Below are 25,306 nucleotides of genomic sequence, written 5' to 3'. Positions count from 1 at the left end.
GGCTGGAAATACTCACGCTCTTCTTCCGCAGGTGCAGCCCGTGCTTCAGCAGCCCCGGCAGATCCCGGATTTTGTGCTTGAGCTGCGCCTGGTCTCGTGCGCTCCTGTTCCACCGCAAACCCGCGAGCAAGCCGTCCTCTGCGGGCTCCGAGTCCTCCATGGTTCGCCTCCTCCTCCTCTTCCTCCTCTTCCTCCTCTTCCTCCCTGCGTGTCCTCGAGCTGCTCTGCCCTGCTCCGCTCTGCCTTTCACTCCCGGTGCTCGCCTACCTGCTACTGTGCCCTCACGAGGCGCGCCGCCGCCCGCGCCCGTTCGCCATTCGTCCCCCCACCGCCTCGCTCTCTCTCTCTCTCTCGCCGACCCGCATCTGCAGCCACGTAAAACGAAAAAGCACGCGCGCGGCACGGTTAACGAGCTACCGTGGAGCGTATTCCGCAGCCACGCGACGCCGCTGCTCCACCCAACGGCTCGCGCGTCCCGTTCCTCGGCAGCGTCCTACCACCAGGCTGGTGTGTGTGTGTGTGTGTGTGTGTGTGTGCGCTGTCCGGGGGGGAGGAGTGGGGGGTGCTACAGGTGCACAGACACATTGCATCACTTCCACCTTTCATTCATTCATTCATTCACTCATGGTCAAACTAGCACAATTAATCACCCGTTCTGGTCCCGAACCGGTTCTATAATGCGTTTTTGGCTGCTAAAACAGCAGGAAAGGTGACCATATATGGGGGGAGAAGGGGGGCTACGTCACCAGATTACCTGGCTCGAATTTCTATAGGTAAACAAAGCGTGTGGCTAGCCTTTGTGTGTGTGTGTGTGTGTGTGTGTGTGTGTAGTTTCAGGCTGAATTTTGCTCCGACAGGTGCCCGTTTAATCCGAGGCAGGTGTGCAGCGTGAAATGTGGGTTGTTGGAGATGAAAGGAAGGGGGCCTCTGGTGTTGGCTCCCAATGCTGCGAAGTTCTCCATAATCCCAACAGGCATCATCAGACTCTCAAAGTCTTTCCCTCTTCCTTCTTATGAAAGCGGTTGATGTTTACATAACAAAGTGTGGGTGTGTTGCAGGCTTGATTTTTTTTTTTTTTTGGACCCTGTGTATCCGGTAGAACCTGATAGAAACTTCAGTTGCTTGAAATTATTGCTGATATCGCGCAGTAAAATCGGAAGGAACGATATCATCGCAAGCTCATCTTTAGGGTGCAGGGTATGGAGTTGGGTGAGGAACACACAGTTTTGATGGTTTGGACTTTAGCACATATATATATATATATATATATATATATATATATGCTTTTGCTCTGCCATCTGCCTAATGTTTAAATTTACAGCCATCATTAAAGGGGAGCTTTATTTTTTTATTTTGTTATGTTTTGGCAGGTCCCTTCCTTTCAGGATACCCCCAACCCATCGGAGGAGGAGGAAGAAAGGGATGTAAAGCGTTATCCGGTATATAAAGTATTTCCCTGTGCACTTCAAAATTCATCCAACTACTTTTGCCACTTCACTGCCAATCGCTCACAGCGCTGGAGGCGATGCATGCCCCCAAGCCTTCACGAACCGCCCCATGTTCCTCCAAACTTCGCTCACCCTGTCATTATGCAACATGTTGATTGTGGGTGTATATATATATATAAATTTTAACTAATTTTTGCTACATGTTTAGGTATGGAAGCCCATTTCTGCCATGCTAATGAAAAAAACTTGTATTTCATAATTATGAGGAAATGGGCTTCCATTTTATGGTTTGCTAATTGGTGGAAATTAACTTTGAGTCAAAAGCAAGAAAAAGGGCACGGATCCAATTTGGTCATAAAACAGTGTTTGCACCCACGTTCTAAAAAGATTTAAGTTTGTTTTTTTAAAGAAAAGTTTTCATTTGTTCTGTGAGGCTGATCCATGGACCAGTTCTGGCCCTCATCCCGGTGGTTGGAGACCCCTGGTCTAAAGAATATTGTTCCTTTAAGTTGTCTTAAAAAGGTTTGCTCTTTGTGGTGAACCAGTTTGCTTTTGTGAAGCCATTAGAAGATGGTATTTCTCTTTATGATAGGCTACAAGCAAATCCAATTTCTTTTTTAGTGTTACCCCTACCGGTATTCTTACCCCTTCACCCCTAACTCAAAGGTGCAGAGATTAAGGATTAAAATATTCTGCTGTGACATGGGGCATGTGTCCAAGAGGTCATCTGTTGACACAGATTTCTTTAACAGAAACAGTCAGTATACCCACATGGTGTGTAAAACTAGTGATCAGGCCTGCAACAAACATTGCATATAACATTGAGCTTCATCATGCACTGCTGCTCCTCTGCATCAAAAGGCGCCTGCTGAAGGTGGCTTGGGCATCTGATTAGGATGTCTGGATGCCTAACGCTGAAGGTTTTTCGAGCGCGTCCCACTGGGAGGAGACCCCTTGGATAGAGTCATAACTCACTGGAGAGATTATACGTCCTCTCTAGTCTGGGAACGCCTTGGGATCCCCCAGGAGGAGCAGGAGAGCATCGCTAGGGGAAGGGATGAATGGGTTTTCCTCCTGGAAATGGCCACGGATATGCAGGGAAAAAAAACGGATGGATTAGTTTTTAACAGTTTTTATGTGTAAAAATTTCTTCTTCTTCCACTGCACAGAGGTGTGAAAAGGTACGGTCGTGTTTGGTGGCGCTCTTCAACCTGACTGCTCCCCTGAAGGACGGTTGGGACGAGCGTGTTATGAACGCACCTGCTGCGTAACGCGGTCAACTCCGCGCGTTGGCTCGGGGCTGCTCACACACGACAATGACAGATGACCTGTGAACGAAGAGGCAGAGAGCTGTGCTTTTCTCTGTACTCGAGAAGTGCTCGAAAGGTGCTCGCTTTTTCCTGCCTCACCGTTTAAAAATAAAACTCGCTGCGTGTCTCGTTTGTCTTTATCAACAGCAGGGACTTCTTTTAGTTGCACCGCTCAGTATCTTGTACGCAGGTTTTGAAAAGCAGAGGAAGCCTAAACATTTGTGAAAGCCAACAGCCAAGGAGGAAATCTGACAAACGAGGACCTGGATATTCCCTTTTTAGGTTCCCACAACAATAAAATAGACAATAATTTAAAAAAAAACTTGACTCTAACAGTTTAATGCCAATGTTTTAGTGTGTAGCACTTGAAGTATGTGTTGTGAATTAGTCACAGCTACTACCACGCCACATTTTACTGCGATATCTGTGAACTTATCCCAGTTATAGGTTATTTTGACGTTTCCTAAGCTCAGTTGCTTGTGTCGGTCACAGCTCCAAAAGTTAATCGGCTGTAGATGTACATCCGCTGATGAGTTCCTGAGACTTTTCCCGAAGTCGGCTGAGTGGTTCACAAGATATTTTGCTAACAGACAGACAGAGTTGACTCCGATAGAGGCAAAGTTTTAAAAAATCAGTCGGCGCTCAGAGTGTAAGTTGAGGGCTGACTCTCAGCTACTTACCACACCAAGGTTTAGCGAAACATCTGTAAAACTGACTGAGTTATAGCTATTATTTTATTTGCTAAGATCAGTTGCTTGTGGCGGCCATCTTGAACTGGGCTGAGCCCAGAAGGTAATGACCTGTTGATGTACATCCAGTGATTGTTATCTGAGAGTTTTATTAATATCAGTTCACAGATTCATAGCTAAATCTAACAACAAACAATAAATACAGATTATTTTGCCAGTTTTGTCACGTTCCGATCGAACCGGTTATCTTTCTGTGTCGTCTTTCTTCTGGGATTTATGAGCAGATTCACTACAGGCCTTGACGAGGATACAGTCTGATTAGGAAGTCGGTGCACAAGGCTGATTAGTTTTTATTAAGGAATTTGCCTGGACGCGATATGAAAGAGAATTCATTTAGATATGAGAGGATCTGCGGGCTGGAGCCCAACGAGACGTGGAGCAGAGTTCAGCCCGAGTTCAAGCGGGTCCACTTGGACAAACTCGAGTGTCGAGTCTGGTTGTCTCGGTGGGGTTTGTAAATCTGGGATAATTGGGGCCCCCTATTTCCGGGACTCAGTCGGATTACACCGACGCCATCACTGCGAGTCATAGTGAGTGAGAGCTGAAAAACACACACACACAACATTTCATCTACAGTCCAAATTGAGCGTCATAGACGCAGAAACATCCCAGTAGATAGCCTTGCTAACCCAAATCTGGGATGTTTCCTGCAGACATTACTTTGAGTTTGCTCCAGTGAAGCAATCTGGAGTCAAAAAAAAAAAAAAAAAAAGACTGATTTCATTTGATGGCGTCATGTGGCTTCATGTTCGGAAATTTCTGAATAAATCAAGTGTTATTACTGTGAGCGGCGCCTGACAAAGACGAGGACGGGAGGGCGAAAGCAACGAGAGCTGTTGCACCACACTGGAGCTTATTTAAATAAGTCAGATCAAAATCATTGGTTTTATAACTGAGCACTGTATGAGCTTTATGTGCTGCAAGACACGCAATAAAACTCAGAGTATGTGTTGTGAATGACTGTCAGCTACTACCACACCAAGTTTTAGGCCAATCGTTGTAAAACTGACTGAGGTATACACAGTTTTTTTGTTTTTAGAGTCAGTACCCTGTGACAGTCATCTTAAATTGGATTGTTTTAAAAATATAATGAGTTGTAGATCTGTATCCAGCGATTACATTCTGAAAGTTTCATTAAAATTCATCCAGTTGTTCATGAGATATTTTGCTAACAGAAAAAAGCATTGACTTCAACAGCTTTTGGTAACTTTTTTAGCAAATATCCTGTACAGTCAGTAGCTTATAAAGTATGTGTTGTGAATGACTGTCAGCTTCAACCTCGTTTCATTTCAGCTCAGTATCTGCAGAACTGATTAATTTAAAACAATATTTGTGTTTTCGAAGTTCAGTTGGTTGTGGCGGCCATCTTGAATTGAGTCGGTTCCAAATGTTAATCAGTTGTAGAGGTACATCCAATAAATATTTTCCTGAGAGTTTCATTAAAATCTGTTCAGTGTTTCTTGAGATATTTTGCTAACAGACGAACAGAGTTGACTCCAAATAGGTAATGGCAAAATTTTCACAACAGATGTTGTGCAATCTGTTAGTGCTTGAAATGCATGCTGGGAATCAGTCTCAGCTACTACCAGACCACATTTTAGGTCAACGTCTGTAAAATTGACTGAATGGAGTCATTTGTTCGTTCACAGGGTTGACAGCTGCTCAAGGCGTCTGTGACGGACCCCCTTATACTTAGGGATAAAAATACCGTCTGAAAAACGCAAAGCAGCCAAGACAAATTCAAATGTTTTTACATTAAAATTACAGGGAAAATATGTTTTGCATAATGACAAATAAAAAACAAAAGAATCACTTCTCTCCTGGGGCCTTCAGAGGCCCGTGTTACACCAAAGTGCAAAGTTACCGTAAAATGACCCGTCCCTTTTCAGATTGTGGCTCAGAGAGCTTCCCCGGAGATCCAGAGGACAACAAGAAGCAGCTCTATGATGATCTCTGAGGAGAAGATTCGAGTGTCGAAGGAGAATTTTTGCATGTATGAATACAAAACCCCTTTTTAAAAGCAGCCCTATTTAGCTAGCTTGGTGGGACTTTCCTCGTCCTCTAGCTTCTTTGAGCATGTAAAGTGTATGCAGAGCTGCAAAGCCACAGCTACAGCAGAAATATGTCTTCCCTACCACAGAATACATTATGTCTCAGCTGCCTGGTTTTACCTTCATTAGTGAATTATTTTGTTATGCTTCATCTTCTTCTTCTTCTTCTTTTTCTTTTTCTTTCGGCTGTTCCATTTTTAGAGGTCTCTGTCTTCTGTGTTCTCTGTCCTCACTTCAAAAGATCTGAACTAAATATAAGTCCTGTTTCGGACCAACTACCCTTAGGAATCCAAATATATTGTGTTGTTGCTTCTTTGTGTAGAAGATCAAAGTTCTTCTGCCACCTCTGGGTCAAAACAAAGATAAGTACGCCTGCTTTCTGTAAGCTCATTTACAAAACATTTCAATCACGAATGAATGAGCAGCACAAAAAAAATAAATTAAAATTCAATAGAGAGTTGCAAATTTGGGCTCTGAGAACCAGAAGGTAACCTGAAAGTGAAAAAAGGGGAAGTAGGGGAAAATACTGCTTCTAATGCAGCAAAATCGCTGAAGAAGCAAAAGACGAGCAGGGAACTTTGGTCTTTTTGTGTCTGCGTGATGATGAAATATGCTGCTTGGTGTTCCTCGGGGGACGGCGCTGAAACCAGCCCACGAATACCGGCACACACGGTCACATATGCACACACAGCACAATCGAATAAACATGATAGGAGCAGAGCCTTTGAGAAAAAACAAAAAACATACTTAGTGCACATACAGCACCATATAGTGCATGATGGCTGTGTGATGAGGCACAGGGTGGAGGAGAAGACTGGATCAGAGGGGAGGGGTGGAATAGAAAGGGAGGTGGGTAAAGAAAACAAGGAAGAGATATGCTGTTTACCATATGGGGACAGCCTTTCATCAGCTGTCACCACACGCACAAATATTCTCACCCCGCTATCCGTTTCCCCTACCTCCTCTGCATACAAATCCAGAAGGCCGACACACATTGGTCAGACGTGTCGTTTCATCTCTCAGTCTCGCGCACATTCACATTCTCTCTTCAAACAAATGTACTCTTGATTAAATATTGAAGAGAGCCCGTGGTGAACTGAGCAGAGATACAATTCCTCTCGTCACTTATGGAGGAGAGGAGAAGAAGAAGAAGAAGAAGAAGGGGGGGGTGTCAAAGGAAGGGAAGGAACACGGTGACCTGAGGAAAAAAGAGGAACAAACGGCAGGGGAGGATGACGAGGACTGGAGAGAGAGAGAGACAGAGGAGCTCAGACGTGGGCTGGAGGAGGCAGAGCAATACGAGACAGGAGAAGAAAAGGCGAGAGGATGAGGCAAAACTGGAGGAGAGAGAAAAAGGAAAGCTTTGAGAGATTTTGTTGTATTATTTTTTTTTTTTTTCCCGATATTTTTATTAGAATTTTTCTGTTGCACAGACATACAAAAAACAAACACATACACACAATAATCTTACACAAAGTGCAATCCCTCCCCCCACCCAAAAAGAACACTAAACCCCAGGGCTCACACTATCTACACATAAACAAAAAAGAAAAGAAAAAATAGCTTTACATGTCACAGTATTTGACAAGATGTAGGAAGGGAAACCAAATATCCTTAAAGTCTTCGAGCTTTCCTTTTGTTAAATACGTCAGCTTTTCCATCGCCAGGTTGTTTAATAGTTTAATCCAGTCATTTATCTTTGGTCTTTCTGTGTTCTTCCACTTCAGAGCAATCAAATGTTTAGCCTGCAAAAGGCAAAAATTCAAAAGCTTCTTTCTCTTCATAGGTCCTTTAAATCCATCTGGAAAAATATGCAATAAGCAAAGTTTACTGTCCATTGGAACATCCTGTTCGATCAAACGAGAGATGAACATGATAACCTCCTTCCAGAAAGTTTGAATCTCTATACATTGCCACATACAATGGAAAAGAGTACCCTTATCTAGATTACATTTAACACAGATATCAGGGATATTGGAATTAAAGTGGTGAAGTTTTACAGGAGTGATATATGTTCTAAATAACCATTTGTATTGTAATATTCTAAACCTTGTGTTAATAGTTTGCGTTTGTGCTAATAGACATGAGTTATTCCATTCATTCTCAGGGACTTCGGTTTGCAGATCAGCTTTCCAAGCTTGTAAATATGCAAGACTGTTTTCTTTTGAAGCTAAAAGTAAAATATTATAAAATTTGGAAAGTAGGCCTCTACTCTGATTATGGTGAACGGCTATATTCTCTATGGTAGTGAGTGGAGGTTCAGAAGTAGATTTCAGTGAGGCGAAAACAAAACTTCTAATCTGTAAGTACTTAAAAAAATGCTTTAGGGGCAGGTTGTACTTATTTACCAGTTGTTCAAAGGTCATCAAAACTCCTTCACTATAAAGGTCCCCTATTTTATTTAAGCCTCTATTCATCCATATTCTAAATCCCCTGTCTGCTCTTCCTGGTTTGAATTTATTGTTTCCCCAAATAGGTGACAGATATGAGATTTTGGACACCTCATCTAAAGCCTTATGGGAGTGGTGCCAAACTGATATTGTGTTTTTGAGAAAGGGATTTTTGGTGTTTTTTAATAAATGTTTAAGTTCAGCTGAGTAAAAATAGGATGTCAAAGGTAATGTTACCGAGTTATTTTCTATTTGTACCCAACAAGGTGTGTCACCGGTTGAAAAATAACAGGAAGCAGCACAGAGTTGCGCAGCCCAATAGTACAATTTAATGTTCGGCACTCTAAGCCCACCTCGATCGTAGGGTAGATAAAGGAGAGAGAGTCGCAATCTGGAGCGCTTATTGTTCCATATAAATTTGTTAAAGGCTTTTTCCATAGAAGAAAAGAAGGAAGCTGGAATGTGTAAAGGAATGGACTGGAAAAGGTATAAGAACTTTGGGAGAATCGACATTTTAATAATGTTAATACGACCTATCATTGAGATTGGCATCTCATTCCATCTTTCTAGGGAATCTAATATCTTTTGAACTAAAGGATCATAATTTATTTTGTTGTATTATTAAGACAGATTTCAAGGCCGTTCTTTGAAGGAATGTGCATCGCCCGCCGCCTTTCACGTTGCAGTTTAAATGAAGATGAGGCCGTTTTGATCAAACCCTAAAAAAATAACGTTGTGCACAAACTCAGGCAATAATGCAAGATGTCAGTATGACTCTCGGCTACTACCACGGCACATTTTAGCCCAGTGTTCATAAAACCGACTGAGTTACAGCAATTTTTTGGGTTGTCTAATAATGATTGGCAACGGTGGCCATCTTGAATTGGACAAACTCCAAAACTGAAGCCGTTGTGAATGTGCATGATGAATATTTCCTGAAAAGTTTAATGCAGTGGTTAATGAGACATTTTGCTAACAGACAGGCAGAGTTGACTTTAGTGCTCAGGATATGTTTTGGGGATCAGTCTCAGCTACTACCAGAACAAATTTTAGATCAGTATCTATAAAATTAACTGACTTGCAACCATTTTAGTGTGTTTAAGGTCTGTTGCCTGTGTAGGCCATCTGGAATCCAGTTGACTCCACAAGTTAATTAGTTTAATGATTACTTTCTACAAGTTTCACTAGAATTTGTCCAGTGGTTTATGAGATATTTTGCTAACAGACAGACAAACACAGAGACATGGACAAAACCCTAAATGCGCCAAAACCGCTGTTTTTTTTTTAGCAAATTTGTCATATTTCTTGAAAAACAGACCCAACAGGGGTATTATTAACCATGTTCCCTAACTTGTTAGTCCACTACAGATCAGCTCAGTCAATGATTACCACAGAAGTCTGTCGACTCACACTGACTCTCACTTCTCCTGCAGACCGGTTACTTTAAGTGCGTACATTTCTGGTCTCACAATAGTTGTGTAGATGGAGCTGGGTAAATATTTGTGTCTATTCTCAGATTCTTTTAAAATTATTTTTATTTTACACCACCTTTGGGCCAACCTCTCCATTTATTTGAACCTTTAAAGGACTTAAAACAACCTTTTAGCCTTAGCTGTGCTGTAAGTCAACATTGGCAGGGTAAATGAAGACGCCAAAAGTGAAAGAAAGTTGTATTTATGAGCATTTTGGTATAACAGTGTTAGCTTTTATTAAGCACAAGAGTTCAGATCTTTTGAAGTGGGGTGGCATGGAAAGGTTACGGATTATTATTATCTTACCTGTTGTAGACAGCTTATTGAATGGCCTCAGTTTGGAGAATAGAATTAATTTTGACTGGATTTGCTAAAAGCTAGCTGGAGCAAATTCAAGGCCAAAGTGGATTATTTTAAAACAGCTCCAACCTCAATTAGAGTGTTTCATGCAGACATTCTTTGAACCTTCACATTGCAGTCAGTTTTACATTACACTGTTATTTACACAGCAGTAGCAGCTAACTGTAGCACTTCCAGTGCAGCTTGGGGTGCTTCTGGCAGGACCATCATATCTGGCCTTGCTTGAAGTAGCCGTTAGCTTGTCCATCTGGTCAGAGTTAAACTCTCGCTCATATTTTTTTTCCAAATTCAAGTTGTTCAAAAAAAAAAAAAATGTATTCAGCCAGTGATTCAATAATGGCTCGTAATGTTTCTGAACTCCACTTCAAACGATCCGGCCTACGTCTTTAAGCCTCACACTGCTGCATGTGAGCGTGACTGCAGGCACCTGATCCCCGCTCAGTCGGAATTTTTGGGATGAGCTCGTATTTTCGAAACAGGGACTTTTTTTTTTTTTTTCATATCCTCCAGACAGCAGGGTGATGCTGACATACATGTGGAAATCATTCTGAGACAATAAATGCTTCATAAATTTGAGTCTTTGAGAATCATTCTTTACTCTGCCTTAACATGTGACCACACACCAAGACCCTCGAGTTATTAGTAGTCATCTGAAAGTCAAATTTTACTGAGTCGTGGATGTGCTGATGAGTAAAACTACAAAACAGAGCTTTGCATCCTTTGGCATCAGGATGTTCCCTCTCTGAGAGAACATAGTGTCTCTTGTTAAAACCCCTATTTGACTGCCACCTAGTGGCCGTGACGTTGAACTGCAACCTGTAGTACAACATTATGAAAGGCTGCTCCACGGTTTAGTACCATTCTTGCATATTTGATTGCTTCAAATGGCCTGTCATCAAACTGTTGGGAGCTTTCATGATCAGCCTCTGTGATGAGCTCTCGTTGTCTCTCAGATTAGTTGTTATGAATAAAGTCACACAGGATATAGTTTTAATCACATAGAGAGAGAGTTCCTGTTTGTTTCTTTGTCTTCATAAAGTGTAAGGATAACATCCTTCATTTCTTCATGCCCAAAATGCTTCTAGAAAGGAAACACAACACGTTCAGTGGAATATTTGGAGTCAACCTGATTCAAGATGGCCGCCACAAGTTCTTGACCTCAGCCAACACCATCAGCCTTGTCTTGTCTGTTTGCAAAATGTCTCATAACCACAGAGTAATAACTGAATGCACATCTGCAGTTTGAGCAAAAAAATTAGCATGGCTGTAGCTCAGACTCATCCCCAACACACATGTTATGCCATGAATTGTCACATAGTGTTATTTTTATGGTTTGACCAAATAAAACTATAAAACTACAACTCCATCATTTGTCAACATAAGAGGATCTTAGTTTAATACTCTGGGATCCACAAAAAGTGAAATAAGGAGAAAGATTTATGACTTTTTCATTCAAAATGAAGTGATAAAGCGAATTAGTAAATCTACGGCTGAACATCCACCAAGCTTAATGCTTTACTGTTTTATTTCCAGGCTTAATGTACAAAAAGCTTTTGGTATGTCAACATGGTGCCTTTTCGAAAAATTGATCTTAACATATTTTGTTCCGGATCAAATTAGAGCTTTTCTAATATTAAAAAAATTTAATAATGTTACATTAATGTAATAATGCTGCCACTTATAATAACAGGCCTTAAAAGAAAATATTTTTTAAGATTTTTTTTCTTCTTTCTGCTGCCTTTCATTTTGTTAATGATTTATATATCTATATTTTGTTGTTGTTTATTGTATATATATATATTGTTTGTTTTAATGAAATGAATAAAGATTTTCAATTCAATTCAAAAAAAATTTTTATTATTAAGTGTGTTTGAGTCTATAGATAAAACTAAACTAAACAAAAGACAAAATGCTGCGTCAAGACGTAAATGTCCGAGATCGCTTTGTAGTAATTTTGGAGTTTCAACATATTTGCATCAGACTGCTGCGAGAGTACCTTGACCCAAATTCTGTGAGGTTAACTGCATTGGTCAAAAACAGACATTCCTTTTTTTTCAGCTTGTTAATACAACAGCATATGCAATAGGGAACTAAACTTCCCCAAAGTTTCACTTACACAAAAAAGATTAAAAGAGGACCTTACTTAATTTAGATCCTCGATTTGGTTTTCCAGGCTTGGAATTAGGACTAGTCTGAACAGAGACCAGAAATTAAAGACAAGAGTCGAGCTTTTTCCACTGTAGTGGTGATGGTGGGTAAATTCCCCGAGAAAAAAAATTACCAAATTCTCATTTACATTCGGAACTCGCGAGCATTTTTGCAAACAGGATTCCCTTCACCCCCTTTGTTACCTCATGCATACCAGTCACTAATAAGTGAGACAAATCAAAAGTTTGTCTAAGCTCAGCACTTCAGCTTCTTTTAAGTCCCAATAACAGAAACAATCCATTAAATAAATAACCTGGTTGTACCTGTTAAAGCAGATTTTCAAAAAAAATTTATTCTATATTTAAATAGTGTCTGTCTGTCTTCTTCCACTTGGTTGGGTTGTAGATATTTCTCTCTCCAGCTACACTCCCCATCTCCTCCTGATGGATCCCAAGGTGCTGGTAAGACAGGATAAAAATTCCTCGTGAGTTCTGGGTCTACTAGTGGTACATACCCAGGAAACCTCCAGAAGGAGGTACCCACCGGATGACGGCTCAGCCCGGCCATCCTATCTCTCCCATGGTCTTCGGGTCAAATGGACCCGAAATTCCTAGTGTTTCTCTACCTCTCTTCAAACAAGGACTTCAGCAGAAAGCTCATACCAGACATTTGTTCTCAGAATCTCGTTCTTCAGGTCAGGATCCACACCTTGTGACATAGGTGAGGGTTGGAACGTAGACTGCCTTTCAGCTGAGCTCTTTCTTCTCCACAACGGACCATAGCAACAACCTCACTGTGTGGACTAAGCTCAAACCCATTGGTTGTCCCCTCTCCTAGACTTCTAAACTTGAGCTCTTCTGCTTGAGGCAGAGACTCACCCCTGACCTGGAGGAAGGGTTCCACCTTTTCCCGGTTCAAAACCCGGCCTTGGACTTCGAGGAGCTTACTCTCGTCCCAGCTGCTTTACGCTCAGATGCAAACCACCCCAGAAGTCTTATTTAATTTATTTGTCTTATTTATTATTTGTCTTATTTATATGTCTTATTTAATTTCCCTTTGGGATTAATAAAGTATTTTCGAATTGAATAGAATTGAATTGAAGTCGCTAACCCGACCACATCATCTGCAAAAAAAAACCCTGAATGAGTCAGAGTCTACTGTGCCGAGAATACAGACGCAGTTCTTACTTTGGCTATCAGTGACTGAGTAGACCTCAAAAGTGACTCCAGCACCCTAACAGTGTGCCCCGAGGAACACGTCAGCTTTCTCCACATCCACTGTTTGAAAAACCCACATGAAATGGACAACCAAGCGCCCGTGACCCCCTTAGCAATCCTGCAAGGGTGACGATCCGGTTCCCTGTTCTGTCTTTACACATGCTGACACACAGGTCTTTGGCAATAAACGTGTGGGATGAAGTGAAGTAAAATCACTCGATTTATTTCATCATCCTGCTTTTAGTTTTATTCCTAACTAAAAGGAATTAAGTAGAAGCGCGTCAGGAACGAAATAAACTGCTGAACAGGGAAGAAGCCAGCGGGGGACACCAGTAGACGATGGACTGGTTCTAACATGTCGAATGTTTTTATTTGTTTTTTTTTAACTGTGAATAAAATTCTTATTCTGTGCCAATCAGAAACCAGAACAAGGTTGCGACAATTCACTGACACGTGACGTATAAGGTTAAAGGGTTATGTCTTTTGGGTTATGATGTCAGTCATGACTTAGGGAGGAGTGTGTACCTCCCTCGTTAGTCAGAGTGTCTGCTGAGACGTCCAGCCCATCCGACATCTCTGGAGAACGGAAAGATTCAAGTTCATATGTGAAAGCATAAAAGGCCGCTGATATATCAGATGTATAAAGCTGTTTTTGTGTTGGTGTTGTTTTTTTTAAACCTTTAGTTGTCATTTTGTCGCTGTTCATTGTGGTTCTTGTCTTTTTTTGGTCCATTTGCTTTAAATTGTATTGATTTTACACCTTTTATTATCATTTTAATTGTTTTTTTTACTTCCATTTGCAATCTAAAGTATTATTTGGAGTTAGGATTCTCGCCTTGATATTTTATTTACATTGTTTTTTTTTCATCTTTGTGGTCATTTGCCTCAGGGTTTTTGTTCCTCATTTACTAACTACTTTGCTTTTCTTACACGATCCTCGTGCTGTCTTCTTTCAGCCACCTTTGTCTTTGACCATTTTCTTCTTTCCAGACATTTAGTGTGTCCTAATAGATTCCTTTGCCTCGTGAATGTTTTGTGTATCCTCATAAAGGATTTAGGATACGCTCTGCACCACTTGTCATGTCCCATTTTGATCCTTTCATTGACATTTTGATAACAAAATCTGACTCAAACTTCAAATGAAGTCTTTAAGTCTGGAGGCCTCTTGAATTTTTGACCATCGTGCCTTGCAGGGCCGTTACGTAACGCCGATCATTTTAACAAAGTACTTCCTAAGAGTTGAAAGCAAACCACAAAGAAATAGGAAGTCCCCGTGGGTCGTCTCTAATAGTGCCCTGAAACTTTAACTGTTTCACTGGATTTTTATCAACAGAGGGAAACCGTGAAAGTGAATTTCCAGTTTAATCGGAGCCTTTTCAAACAGCTGAAATTCAAGGTTTTTCTGGCGAAAACGCTACACATTCATTTTCTTTTCTGTGAAAATAACACAGACAGAACTCGTTAAATAAAAGTAAAACAAATAAATCTTGTCTGCGCCATGTTTTGTTTTGGTTGCAAATGGGGATCTGTTGTCCCCATGAGTCAGAAAATGTATTATTCGTAAATATGGTGGACCATTAAGGCTAAAGGAGTTATTTTAAGGTATGTGTTAATTTCAAGAAGTTTACAGAGTTGCTTAAAAATAGCAAGTCCAACAACAAAAAAGTAGATGCCAGAGCAAAAACGACTCGTTTGTAATGTCGTGTTTCTTTTGAACCCAAAAGTACATGCACAGTTACACAAAAACAAAACACATCGGTGACTCAGACTGAGTTTCGGAGTCGATTTGCCCCAAATGCGAGAATGTCGAAGATCGGCACTTCCCAATAACCTCAAACACTTTTTGGCACTCAGCTATTCTGAAGAGCCAAAGTGCCCCAGTGGAAGTACCAAAACACTCCCCAGTCAAAGCCCAAACCCGCTCTTACAACATCCTTCTTTGAAGACTTTTTCTTTCTTCTGACCCGTTTCAAGCGTTTACTTCCTCGCGTTTGAGAAATAAAAGAAACAAGGGAGAAAATAAAGAAAGAAATTACACATCTGGGCGATCTAAATGTATCTGAGGGCAAAATGCAGCGACGCAGCCAGCTGCTAACTACAATAAAATCTTTGTCTTTGGCCAAATAAAGCCTGAGGCTAAAGCACTTGGCTGAAAAGAAATTCAAATTTGACGACACAAACTTGGTTGGAAATGAAGTGTTGGGATAAATAAAGGAGATGGCAAATAATTGGGTTTCTACGTTCTAAACCAATGGGTTCTCTGTTGGTTAAAAAAAATATTAAGGATGCTTCTTTGATAGCAAAAATGGTAAATGGCCTGCACTTGTATAGCGCTTTATCTAGTCCTGGGCCACAAAGGACCCTACTACAATCAATCATTCACCCATTCATCCACACATTCACAGGTGAGGTGTTGTCTGCATGATTGTGAGGATAAAACTCGAGCGGACATGAGCCATATAGAGAGCAGATTGTGCTCCAGGGTGCAACCATCGGCACCACAAGCCAAAGCTGACGCCATGTTAACTAGCCTGCCGTTGCGTGCTGCACAGTTGGCGTATTTGATACAGGGGCTTAAAGGAAACTGGCGGAAGCAGGCCCATTTCTATGGGTAAACCTGCCGGTGTGTTTATGTCTGTGTACAAGTAACGGACTTCCTGTACGAACTTTTTCGCCGAGGTGTAGCCGTGGCGTTCTTCCCTCAGGGGCACTTATTGTTCAGGAGAAAACTTCCAGCCTCTATAAGGAATGGGCTTTCAGGTTCCACTCCTCCCTGCCTGCAGACTAGCAGCTGATCCACCTGGGCCTTTTCAGCCAATCAGCATCCCGGAGACCCAATTATAAAGGGCGTGTGGAGCTGCACGCCTGGGCCTTTTGCCCACTTGGCATTTTTATTGTGTTTGGACTGGTTCTTTTTGAGACATTGAACTGTTGAGCGTTCCTTATCTTAACCGCGTTGACTGTGAAGCAGAGTTCAGGTAAGAATCTCATTTTGTAAACTTTTACTCTTTTAATATTACGAACAGGTCTTGAATCTTGACTCTTTGACTTAGAATTTTGACTGTCAGAGCGTTTTGTTGGCTTTATATGTAAATCATTGGAAAAGATGTTTTATTATTTGGTTTCAAACTGTTATCTATCAGACCATAATTATAGGGAGGACACAGTGTGTTTCATAATCATTTTTCTCCGGTATCTGTGGAAGTTCAGGAGTTAAGGTTCATCTTCTCCATTTCTCTCTGTTAGCTCAGTACTACTTTTCCTTTGTTTGGGGGACGTTTTTGTTTCTTACATTGGCTTTGGTTCTGCCTTAAAATAAATACCTTTTTGCCTTTTAAATCGGGTAAAATGCACTCTTGTCTTTTCACAAATCGCCTATCTAGAAATGTTTTTTTTTTCCCAATAGACCAGTCAGAAGATGCGACACACAACATATCTAAAAAGATAAATAAATAAAAATAAAAGTTTAATGCACCAGCACAAACTGTGAAAAGGTTAGTGCCGTTCCTATGCCCTGCAAGCAAACAAGACAAACAGAAAAACGGCAGGCGGCGGGCAACGGCTGGGTTATGTGGGATAAAATTAATCTTGTTTTGCAAGTTTTCTTTCTATAGCTAAGGACAACATCAAATTATATCATTATAACGAAGGCTTATGGGATAACCGCAGCACATCAGGTCAAATCAGGGGAAAGCAGGCAAACCGAAAGATCCTGTTGCTTAATCTGGGAGTAGGAGGTGCAGCCTGTCGGGTGTGATTCAGCAGGAAAAAACTGCAGAAAACCCAGAGTTTTTCTTGAGAAAGGGTCAAATTCGTGCCATCTCCCTTATCCTCCACTCGGCGTGATCACACACCGGGTTTGCTGACTTGAACCGAGTCCTAACGTTGAACCTGGTGCTCTCTGTGCGTTTTACCTGAAGCAGAACCTTGAAATCCTGCTTTATGTCAACGATAAAGTAACAGCATCCTTACTAAACAGAGGCAGACTACTTCTGCTTTTACCATCTCGCAGGAAAACAAAAAACATGCAGCTTTAGTAAGATGTAAAACTATTCCTTTAGGCTGAGTGAGGAGTGAAATGTCCATGCCTGCTTTATGTTTATGTCTGCTGAAACGTCACGGGAACAATCTCAACACTGCAGGAATGTGGCACACATTTTTGAGCATTTACTTTCCTCAAGTTGAGAAACATGGATGTGAAAGTTGCATCAAATGCGTCCGTTTTAACGGGAAAGCTTCCTTAAAGGAGAGTCTTATCTCTCAAATCTAAACACTTAGTCAATGTAGAAGCATTTTTAGAGTCAAAAGTGAGTCAGAGCCAGAGTGAAAGTCCGAGCCACCGGTGTGTTACAAAACCCGATCCCACCCTGACAGAAACCAAGAGTTAATTATGCGTTTGACTTCAAAAATTATATCACAGCACGATAACGAGCAGTTTCTGTCGGAGAAGACACTTATTTTGCAAAAATGTCCAAAGCTGAAGTTTTCAGCTTGGATAAAACGGGTTAAAAATGCTTCTAAAGTGCTGTCGACACACAAGCTTTCACAGAGGAAGCATTAAATTTGTTTTTACACATATATATATATATATATATATATATATATATATATATATATATATATATATACATTTTTTTTAGAATTCTATTAAATTAGGAAATACTAAAAACAGTCGAGAGAAACAAGCATGGAAACAAATGTTTATATTTAGAACTATAGCAGGAAAAGCCAATTCCAGCAGTTCTGTCTAGTTTGTTTTTTGTTTTTTTTTTGCAATTTATGGGTCACATTTCTGCAACAGAATGACGTTAATAGGACAATGAACAAACATCAATCAGTTTATTTAATTAAAAAAAAAAATCAACATTTTAAACACATTCGCAGCAAGTTCTTTAGAGGAAAAAGGAATGGAATCAGGCGTCTCGCAAAAATATAACAAGTTCTTTTGAGAAGAAGGGAAATCAGAATTAAAGGCTTATCTTTTTTTAAAAACTTAATTAAAGTTTGGGTAAATGAAGGTGTTGTTTGTTATTAGAGAAAATTCAGTGAGTCACAGTTAAGAATCCAACAAACAGGATTCATTTTTTTGTTTACTCCAGTAAATTTACTTCGATGTACATTTACATTTTATTACTTCAAAGTGGAGCACTTTCAAATTATCCACAAATACAAAAAGGACACCTCCATAATTCAGAGGTTAGATTTGATTAAAGATGAGTTTGCACAAAATGTTTGCCCATTTTTTCAAGAGTTTGTTTTTTTCCTTTGTCCTAAAATGTAAAAAATACTGATAAATGTCAACTTTATTTAGTTCTTTATGTTCAAAATGTAACAAACTAGTTTTTATATGTGGTAAACTTATTATATGATTCCATTTTTTTATCTTTATTTGAATCTTCAAGCAGATTTTGTGGCTCTAGACAAATTTTATTTGAGATTTCTGGCTTTTAATTTGAGATGTATTGAATGTTAAATTCAATGTTTTTACATATTATACAAATGTATACTTAGAGTTTAAAACAGGATTTTGTTTATAACATAGTATATTTAGTAACTATAAACACCTAAATGTAGAATAAAAGTGAAACTTATTAAGGAGCTGTTTGTATATTAATTATTAATACTGTAATGAGTTGATATCAGTGTGAATTTTTAGGCATTATTAGTTGTTCAAACTGAATAATTTTATTGATAAGTATTTAAATTCACCATCATTTTGTTCAGTCTGGGGGTTGAAATTTGCATTTTTGATGACCAAATATCAAAGAAATATGTGTTACTTTGGTAGTGTCTCTACACTTTAAGACATGTCTTTGCATGTCTTAATATCTTCAAAAAAAAAAAAAAAAAACAGGGAACCACAGAAAGTTTTTTTTGCTTTTTTTTTAAATAAAAATGGGGAAACACTGATTTCACATTCAGCTGTTTGGGTTTATTTTTAGTGAAGAAGGAAGTCCATCACTTCTCCTTTAATGCAGTGAAGGTGAACCACGACGTGCCGATATAAACAAATACCATCTGCTGGAGATGGGACTCTCAGCTACTACCACGCCAAATTCTGGCACAATATCTGTAAAATAAAATTTGAGACAAACAATAAAAACCACCCAATGCCTGTTTGGCATGCTCTCTGGCGACTTTTTGAAGGGAAACAACGTGTATTTACGTATTCACTCAGTGGCACAACTTATTGGCAAACGATGCAAATCTTTGGCTTTTAGTGGATTTCCCATCTTAATGAACGGCTGAAAATATCTGAGGGATTTTTTTTTCTCCCTCAACTCTGTCACAGCTAATTTTGTGTGTTAGAAATTAGTATTATTCCAATTATAGTCAGAAACCTCATATAATACTTTTACAGTCATGATAATAATAAGAGGTAAAACTCAAAGCAGAGGCTGGTTTGTGGACAGCAGCAGCAGAGGGAACCTCCGGGTGGCCTCCACAGACCGGATGGGTGACGTCGGGAGGGAACCCTGAGTGTTGGGAAATCCCTTGTCACTGTGTATAAAATGAGGAGACACCGCGGAGACGAGCCAAGTCCTTCAGGCTCTGACGGCCCCCGAGCATCAGAGGAAAGCAGCAGCGCGCCATGCCCTCTACACTCAGTAAGTCTCTCAGTGTTTCCTCCTCCCCCCGCTTTTCCTCTCATTCATTCATGCATTTCTGCCCTGCCATCCCCGCTCAGCTCTGTGCGCGCTCCTCGCCGCGGTGACGCTGTGCGTGTCCGGAGCGCCGCTGCAGGACGCGCTCACCGACGGCCCCGCAGGCGGAGAGTCCTCCGGGGAGGAGGTGGAGGAGGTGAAGGTGGAGGTGGAGCGGGGAGGGGTGGAGACCTCCAACCTGACGGGACCTGGGGATATCCTCGAGAATTGGAAGCAGGGCATTGCACCGATTTCCGAACGCCACGAGAAGGAGGTGAGGCGTTTCTTTTCGCCCGCCACGGAAAGCCGGCGGCGGCGGTTGATCGTGTTTTGCCCGAGCCTGTTTGTTAGCAAAATATCTCACGAGCCACTGAACGGATTTTAATGAAACCTTCAGCTAATATTCACTGGACGAACACTTACATCTGTTTAACTTTTGGGGCCAATCTAACTGAAGGTGGCCGCCTCAGGCCACGGACTTTGAAAAAACACAAAAATTGCTATAATTCAATCATTACAGATATTTCCCTAAAATTCGATGTAGTGGTAGCTGAGGGTCATTCCCAACTCGTACTCCAAGTGCTACTCATTTGCTGATATTTTTGGCTTCAAACTTCAGCATTAACTATTAGAGTCAAACCTGTTAGTCTGTTAGCAAAATATCTCATGAACTACAAGACAGATTTTAATGAAATTCCCAGGAATTATTGACAGGATATACACATACAGCTGATTAACTTTTGGAGCCTACTCAATTCAAGATGGCTGCCACAGCCAACTGACATTAGAATACACAAAAATAGCTATTATTTGGTCAGTTTTACAGATATCGAGGTAGAATTTGGTGTGGTAGTAGCTGAGATCGATCGTCAGCTTCTACTCTGAGCGTGACAGCCCTGCTGGTTATTATTTTCAAGGTTTGACCAAAATGGCTACGACTCCCTGTCATCTTAAGACGGCTTTAGTCTAAAACTCCTTCAAGAACTGCTCGCCCCCTAATCAAAACCTGGGTCTCAGTTTCATGTGATCTTTTCTCCTGTTATCAGTTCAATGAAGAATTTCAAGGCAACGTGAACTACACTTCTCTGCAAAACTACACGCGCCCCTCGTTCCCCACCACCAACTTCAGCAAGGTAAATTGAGTCTCCCTCACTTTTTTTCACCCCGGTATCGATCAGGTTCTGTGGATGATTGGGTATTAAATCTGATGGTGTCTGCTCTGATTTAGAAGGCCTATTGTCAGGAGCTGGCTCAGGGTCTGCTCACCTACTTGGTTCTCCTGAAGCACGTTGAGAAGGAGTACCCCAAATCCTCCGTGCTGCCAGGGCTCAAAGGGAGAATCTCCTTGCTGGTCACACAGTTCAAAGCAAAGGTGGGTCCTCGTCGAACGGCCAACAAGCGAGGAACATTTAGCGTCCGCTCTCGTAACCGTCCCTTTGTGGCCCACAGATGAGGAAGCGCGAGCGGGCCGAGGAGCCGACCGGCACCGAGCAGGAGGCCCTGCTGAGGGAGCTCGACCACCCGGACACCTACACCCGGAGGTTGAGGGCGCACAGCGTCCTGGCCTCGCTCCGCAACTTCCTCGTCGATGGCAAGAGGTTGTTCCAAAAATGGGAGGCGAAGAAGAGACAGACAGCTGGCGCCAACAGAGCCGTGTGAGAGGAGATTAAACGCTTTTATTTTTATTAATAAAGGAATACCTCAGGGAATCTTTAGGTGCTGCTTGTGCTCAGGATTTAGTGTCTGCGCCATTAGACTGAGAGCTGGAGTCGCTCACATAGTCAGAAATTATTTAATCTATTTATACTTGGAGAAAAATGTTATTTATTAGCGAAGCAATGATTGTGGGTTAAATTAATTTAAAAGAAATGTGGACTTTAAAGTGATTTTAATGCTGTTGAGATAGTTAACTGAAGCAGCTGTTTGCAACTCTTTTTTTAAAAAAAAGGCTGTTACTGATCTACTTTTATATTTTTAATAAAAATGGTTACATTTTGCATTTTTTGGTGCAAGGACATTTTGAACACGTGCTTAAATATAAATAAAGACGCATGTATTTGCATAAACGACCCGTTTGTTTTCTTCATTTAAATCCGCCGCACACGTCACGACTCCCAAATCCATATCCTGCGATGGACACGTGCGTTTATGATCTCACCGATTTCTTAAAATTAGGCAAGACGACAGTGTCATTCCTTTTCTTTTTTCTAGGCTTTATTGTCAGGAATTTTAAATTAGAAACAATAAAAAGATAAACATGGACTGGACAGTGTCGCCAAACTGAAACAACAAATTCGGAAACAACAAAATGGGACACGGGAAGCCTCCGAGCAGCCTCGCTCTCTGTACAAGTTTTTTTTTTTTACACATCTGTTCATTACATATCCGACAGGGATGCAGGACTTATAGAGAAAAGTGAGAGATGGTGTCTGTTTCCTGTTTCTTTTCTACGACGTGTCACATGATCTTGATGGAATGAGGGGATTGGCTGAGTGAAGATGGTCCTCAACCCCATAGCAAACTAAGAAAAACAAAACAATCATATCAGCACAAAAAATACCCTTAAATCCTTAAGTTTTACCATCAGAATACTTGATGTAACACGTTTCAATAAACTTGGAAACCTAAAATAGTAAACTTGTCATTTCAGGCTTTTCTTTGACAATTTATCCCAAATATTCAGCAACTAATTTATTAACTGTTACAGGTCTGAATCCTATGACGTCTAATTTTAGTCCTTAAGGTGGTATCTCACTGGGCTGCGACTAGCTGGCGAACAGATCTCCATAATGTCTCGCAGCGTTCGCCTTGGTTTTTCAGCTTCCTCGCTTGAGCTGCGGAGGCTCACGGTCCTGTTAAAAAATGAGTGTGACAAATTTCCTCTCAGAATAGTCACTGAGTCATTGTGGGAGTCTCTAAATGTGTCTCCAGGGAGAACGGGAGCTCTCCGCTGACATCCTTTCATAATTATCGAAACAAACTGACTCGAATCAGCCTATCTTCATTTCAAGTGTAAGCCAGTAGATTAAATCGTAAATGCGAGCTGGGTTTGAATACAGTTTCGCACACAAATATAAAATGTAATGTTTTATAAAACTGGCTGCTCTGAGAACTTGGTGAGACCGAAAACTGAAAATCGGCCTATTTTCTCCCAACAGCGGGTCGAGTTTGAGCTGCTGGCTCCAGCCCAGTGACATACCACCTTAAGTCCCATTAATCTCAGGAAAACACCACTGGTATCAATTACTCAATAAGAATTAGTACTTTTAAACAAGATGTGCTTTTGTTTTCACAACCCAGGCATCTACTGAGCAAATACCTACAGAGAGATCTGAAAGAAATCTCATTTATATTCATCAGAAATATCCTAAATCCTCCCAGCAGATGTCTCCATTAAAAACAGATGTTTAATATTTTTGCTTCAGAAACCTGTGTGTTTACAATTATTTTTAGGAATTAAATTCACTTTACAGCAAACTGCACCAGACGCACGTACAACTTCACACTCTGTGGATTAACTTGGGCTCCTGACAGAAGCCGGAGATGATTGATTACCAAAAAAAAATGAGTTATGAAATCCTGGCAGGAGTCTAACAAGTATCTGCAAACAGCAGGGAGGCACAGCTCTGAGCTCTTATGAAACAATTCTGTCGGGTTTATTTAGCGCTCAGTTGTCTTCGGTGTCAGATTTGTATGAATTTGTTTGCTGTGAAATAGTGTTAAATTAAAACTAATGTCAAACAAGGAGGCGTTTATTGCTCTTTATCGACACAAAAAGTGGGAACCCTGGACTTTGTGGAAAATTATTAAAATGATAGAAGCTTTAATTTAACTAGTTTCAATGCCATATCCAAAAAAACTAAATTAAAATAGTGTTAGTGTTAAAGAAAGAGGAGACGTGTGGCTATTTTACATTTGATGTCACGGAAAAAAAAGTGTTTCAGATGTAAAGATTAATTTCATTTACGAGATTAAAATTAAAAGGAGCACAGACGACTATGATTAAAACCCAAATCGTAAATCTGCTGTCATCATTAACAGTGCTGAGTTGTTGTTTGTCCTCACCTCAGAAGTGTTGGTTCAGGCATCCCCGGATCGGCTCCTCGCTTGAAACCTGCGAATTAAAACCACAGAAGAATAAAGACTGCCGGTTTCTAGCTCAGAAGGAAAGTGCAGACGTTTATGACAAAGCAGAACAGCATTTAGTTCCCAGCTTGGCAGGGAGCAAAGCTTAAACTGAAAACAGCGATGCTATCGAAGAAATTAAAGTGGAGAAATCATTTATAAAGCACACATGTAACAGCGATAGATGGGACTGTTCCATAGAATTGGGACAAAAAACAGCTATCCCATTATTTGATAGTATTTACAACTGAGGAAATAAGTTCTGGAGTCTTATAGGTGAAATGTTTTGGTTTTGTTTTTACATATTTGCTTGCTGCAGGATATTAGTGTGGACTGCCCTTTATCTTAGTTTCGTTTTATCCCAAATTTGTTCTGTTTGACTGAGCAGACAGCAAACTTTTACCACAAATAAATGCTGCAGACTGTGATCTGGCTTTTTCTTCAATAAGTGATGCCTGTTCCAAGATTAAAAAACAAACTATCTATTGTTCTGCATTAATAGGACCTTCATAGTTGCAGAAATGACCCATAAAATGTGGACCATTGCCACTCATGCCATCACTGATGCAGGTTTTTTTTTTTAATTTTGTTTTATTGACAAGCTTGGTGGCTCCCTCTCCTCTTCAGCCCCAAAGATGAAACGTCCATCGCTCTTGGACAATTTGTCTTTGTCCACCATTTTTCTTTTTAAACACATTCAATATCTTTTAGGAAACAACAATGATTTACTTTTTGTATTACTGCCAGTTAAACCTTTAGTGTAACCAGCATCCACGGCTTTGTAACATTTATGGAACTACTTGGATTACAGCTAATCATTAGACCATTGCATTTGAGCCATCGGCAGAGGTGAGGACATCTGAAAATGCTGTGCGGAGAGGATTCATTTCCTCAGAGCGTCCTGCTTGATTCACCGGTTGCAAACGAGGTCAACCGTGATGCACCAGATTCTTAGGAAAAGGAGAAAAATCTTAAAGATTAAAATTAGCTGTGTTACTCTCAGGGAATAAAGTGTTACTTTCACTGGAGTTTTGTTGACTCAGTAAGAAGTAGCTGATTGCATCAAGAAACTAAATAATGGCCACTTTTGCTTTCAGACTCAGGAATAATAATCACTTAAAGTTGAACTCTTCAGGGGTTCAACTTTCAATCACCTGCTTGTTTTAGCACTACAGCAGTCATATTCTGAAAAAACAGGCAGATTTAGCTAAAAAATACTCATAAACAAATAAACCACAGTTAAAAAAAATACACTTTTAAAAATAGAAAAAGTGACTTAGTATTGGCGTTTCCGAAATGTTGAAGTCTCACATGCAAAAAAAGAGTCAACTTCCCCATCTATTCTGCACACACCACAGCCATGCAAAGAGCTTTAAGTCCCCCCCCCCCCCC

General features: G+C 40.6%; 3 protein-coding genes across 3 annotated transcripts in view; 1 reads left to right on the top strand and 2 right to left on the bottom strand.

Moving 5' to 3' along the window:
- Window positions 1-535, bottom strand: part of rapgef5a (Rap guanine nucleotide exchange factor (GEF) 5a) — a 44,763-nt gene extending 44,228 nt beyond the window's left edge. Inside the window, exon 1 of the mRNA XM_017425730.3 lies at window positions 17-535. Within this exon, the coding sequence (XP_017281219.1) occupies window positions 17-160 (144 nt within the window). The 5' untranslated portion in view covers window positions 161-535. The remainder of the gene's footprint in view (window positions 1-16) is intronic.
- A 19,083-nt stretch (window positions 536-19,618) lies between these two features.
- LOC108238952 (interleukin-6-like) lies at window positions 19,619-21,591 on the top strand. The gene is made up of 5 exons (XM_017421339.3): window positions 19,619-19,753; window positions 19,834-20,063; window positions 20,836-20,922; window positions 21,018-21,161; window positions 21,239-21,591. Exons 1-5 carry the CDS (start codon window positions 19,738-19,740, stop codon window positions 21,446-21,448), a joined length of 687 nt encoding a protein of 228 aa, XP_017276828.1. The 5' UTR covers window positions 19,619-19,737; the 3' UTR covers window positions 21,449-21,591.
- A 394-nt stretch (window positions 21,592-21,985) lies between these two features.
- The window catches only part of tomm7 (translocase of outer mitochondrial membrane 7 homolog (yeast)), a 3,873-nt gene continuing 552 nt past the window's right edge, over window positions 21,986-25,306 (bottom strand). The window contains exons 2-3 of the mRNA XM_017420358.3: window positions 23,855-23,903; window positions 21,986-22,310 (exon numbers count right to left, since the gene is read on the bottom strand). Coding sequence (XP_017275847.1) covers window positions 22,295-22,310; window positions 23,855-23,903 — 65 coding nt within the window. The 3' untranslated portion in view covers window positions 21,986-22,294. The remainder of the gene's footprint in view (window positions 22,311-23,854; window positions 23,904-25,306) is intronic.

The sequence above is a fragment of the Kryptolebias marmoratus genome, linkage group LG5 (assembly GCF_001649575.2).
Source record: "Kryptolebias marmoratus isolate JLee-2015 linkage group LG5, ASM164957v2, whole genome shotgun sequence".
Taxonomy (NCBI): Eukaryota; Metazoa; Chordata; class Actinopteri; order Cyprinodontiformes; family Rivulidae; genus Kryptolebias; species Kryptolebias marmoratus.
The sequence above is the reverse complement of the archived record's forward strand: the minus strand, read 5'-3'. Positions and strand labels throughout refer to the sequence as shown.

Bases quoted from the DNA above. Each gene is read 5' to 3' on its own strand.
- LOC108238952 (XM_017421339.3), top strand. The intron at 20,923-21,017 runs GTAAATTGAGTC...GCTCTGATTTAG, and splicing joins CCACCACCAACTTCAGCAAG to AAGGCCTATTGTCAGGAGCT. The intron at 21,162-21,238 runs GTGGGTCCTCGT...TGTGGCCCACAG, and splicing joins TCACACAGTTCAAAGCAAAG to ATGAGGAAGCGCGAGCGGGC.